General features: G+C 30.6%; 1 protein-coding gene across 1 annotated transcript; it reads right to left on the reverse strand.

The window, feature by feature from the left end:
- Positions 1 to 2,558: 2,558 nt before the first annotated feature.
- On the reverse strand, positions 2,559 to 2,918 carry LOC114740427 (receptor-like protein 20). The gene has a single exon (XM_028928568.1). It carries the CDS (start codon positions 2,916 to 2,918, stop codon positions 2,559 to 2,561), a length of 360 nt encoding a protein of 119 aa, XP_028784401.1.
- Between the last annotated feature and the right edge of the window lie 227 nt (positions 2,919 to 3,145).

A 3,145-nucleotide genomic window follows, 5' to 3' on the forward strand; every position in this document is an offset into this window, starting at 1 on the left:
AGACTGGAATATGGTCGTTCACCTCAAGCCACGGGATCTTTATGATATGGGTGATGGTGACATTATTTACGATAGTGAACCCTTCCAACCCTCGAATTTTGAAGACTTCTTTCCTCAAGGAGATGATAATTTGCCAATTATCAGATACACGTCTTTTCTTAAATTATTTAAATAATTAACTACTAATTACTAATTTTTTCCAAATACATTATAAATTTAACAAATTTTTTTAAAATGTGTCCTTTCAGGCCGGATGATGATGGAGAATAGCAGCATCTAAAATAAATTATTAAAAAAATTTTCTATCCATAAATACATATGTATAAATTAAAATTCGTACAGTTTTTTTAAAAATAAAAAATGTTTAATTTGTAGCGGTTAAATAACCACTACAAATTTATTTTACAAAATTATAATTTGTAGCGGTTATTAACCGCTACAAATACATATCTATAAATTAAAATTCGTTCAGATATTTAAAAATAAAAAAATTAAATTTGTAGCGGTTATTAACCGCTACAAATATATCTATAAATTAAAATTCGTTCATATATTTAAAAATAAAAAAATTAAATTTGTAGCAGTTATTAACCGCTACAAATATATCTATAAATTAAAATTTTTTAAAAATAAAAAAAATTAAATTTGTAGCGGTTAATAACCGCTACAAATAGAAACGCTACAAAGTACTAGCGGTTATATATACGCTAGAAAATGAATAACAGCTACAAAATACAATGAAACGCTACAAAGTCACCGCTACAAATGTGTCGCTGATCTCTATAAATACCATATTTTCTACATTTATTTACTCCATCTCTTTTCTTTCCTCTCCTATTCTTCTTCATAATTCTCTCTTTTTTTCTTACTATCTCATATATTGGTTTCTTTCTCTTTACTGTATGGTAAGTGAATTTTATTTTATAATTCATTGTATCTTTTATTTGTTTTTATTTAAAATTTACTAACATATTTATTTCTCCTTTTCTTTCAGATTTTTCTTCTCCACACTTGTCATGCCCTCCTCAATTGATTCAAATACTCCTCAACCTAACACTATAGGTTCAATATTACAAAATATATCATCTTCAATTCAACTATCTTATTAAATATTCAATTAAATTATCTTATTAAATTAAATTCACTTCTTTTGACACATTCATAATTTAATTACATATTGTTTATTACAAAATTTAAATATATAAAATGTAACATATAACTAATTGTACAAATTAACAAAAATTCTTCAACATAATTTATTTAATGGTTTTTAAAATTATTATATGAAAAACCAAAAATTTTTTTTTTCTGGCATGGTAAACATTTCTAGCGGTTACGAACCGCTAGAAATATTTCGTCAAATTTAAATTTTGCGCCAAAATTTCTAGCAGTTCAAACCGCTAGAAAATTTTTTTGCCGCCATTCCAGAAATTTAATTGGCGGGAAAATTTAATTTCCCAAACATTTCTAGCGGTTCTATAACCGCTAGAAATTTACGCGCACTACTGAAATTATTTATTTCCCGGCAAAATTGATTTGGTTTAGCATGTTTCTAGCGGTTATAAAACCGCTAGAAATTTTATTCCGGGCACATTTTCTAGCGGTTTTATAACCGCTAGAAATGTTTTTCCTTTATATATTTTCTAGCGGTTATGAACCGCTAGAAAGTTTCTAGCGTGTTGACCATATTGTGTAGCGGTTGCCATAACCGCTAGAAATTTTTTCTTGCGCCTGTTTTTCTAGCGGTTTTGTTAACCGCTACAAATGTTATTTGTTCCGGTTAAAACCACTAGAAATGTATCACTCTAACCACTACAATTGACATATTTTTTTGTAGTGCCAAGTGAATATATAAACATGTATTTATTGAGGATACATATTGATATCATATGCAGAAATTGAACCATGCAAAGCTATAAAGTAACATAAATTTAAAGAAGTAAAAACTTGACTTCACTACTTGTAAAATACATATCTTCAGTTGAGTAACACCACTTTGTCTTCCCTTGCAGAGTTTGTTCTAAAGACTCGAGGTGACTTATTGAAACAGGCATAACAAGAACCTGCATATAAATTACAAAAAATATTAAAGGTACATAAAAGCATAAATGAGCTAAAACAATCAACATTATAATTTTTGAAAAAAAAGAAAGCTTATAGTTAAAACATGATCCAAAAAGTTTTTCACTCACCATAATGCCATTAAGGTTTTCAATGGAAACGGTTCATCTTGAGGACCACCATTACATAAAACTTGTCTCTAATGTGATAAAGGAATCTGAAAAAATAATGCCTGCAATTCTTGTTGAAAAAGATGGCACCACACACTACCTAAAAAGCCGCGCCAAATCCAACTCCCAAGCCCATGTAGAATGAATTGAAAAATTCATCATCTTGACTATCATTTTCTTCAACGGGTCTTGTGTCTTTTTGATCTGCACAATTCTTTGGAAGTGGAGCCCCGCAGAGTTCAGGATTGCCAATATAACGTTGTGCATCAAACCCTTGAAGCTGAGTTCCTATTGGGTTCTTTCCAGAAAAATTGTTGAAAGAAAGGTTCATGGCTTCCAAAAAGACAATTGAGCCATACTTTGAGGAATTTCACCAGAGAGTTGATTGTTTGCAAGATCAAGAGACTCCAACTGTTTCAAGTTGCCAATCTCTTTTGGTGTGTTCCCTTCAAATTGATTACGGTACAAGTTCAGGGAAAGCAATTCGAAGAGGCTAAAAATTTCTAAAGGTATCATTCCAGATAAATTGTTACTCGATAGATCAATACTGCGCATCAATTTCAAGTTTTCTTCATAGTACAATTCTTGGCCTTTTACATGTACCACAGCTTTGTCAATGAATTTGTAAACAACACCTTGAACTCTGATGCAAATGCTGGAAAGTTCTGAAGAATGAGGGAAAGCCATGGCTTTCATATTATGCAGGCAAGGTAGTATTGAACCAAATATTTTGTTCGCTGCAAAATCCAATACAATGAGGGAACTTAATTGGCATATCTGTGGGGGAATAGTTCCACTAAATTGATTAGATCTTAATCAGAGAAACCTTGCATGATGTCCTAACCAATCTGGTATATATCCTGATAACTTATTTTCTCCTACATCAAGGTCCTGTAACTTCTGGCAATTTTTCA

This window comes from Neltuma alba, unplaced genomic scaffold (genome assembly GCF_004799145.2).
Source record: "Neltuma alba isolate B1F8T4 unplaced genomic scaffold, ASM479914v2 tig00003150_pilon, whole genome shotgun sequence".
Lineage (NCBI taxonomy): Eukaryota > Viridiplantae > Streptophyta > Magnoliopsida > Fabales > Fabaceae > Neltuma > Neltuma alba.

Bases quoted from the DNA above. Each gene is read 5' to 3' on its own strand.
- LOC114740427 (XM_028928568.1), bottom strand. From the start codon at position 2,918: ATGGCTTTCCCTCATTCTTCAGAACTTTCCAGCATTTGCATCAGAGTT.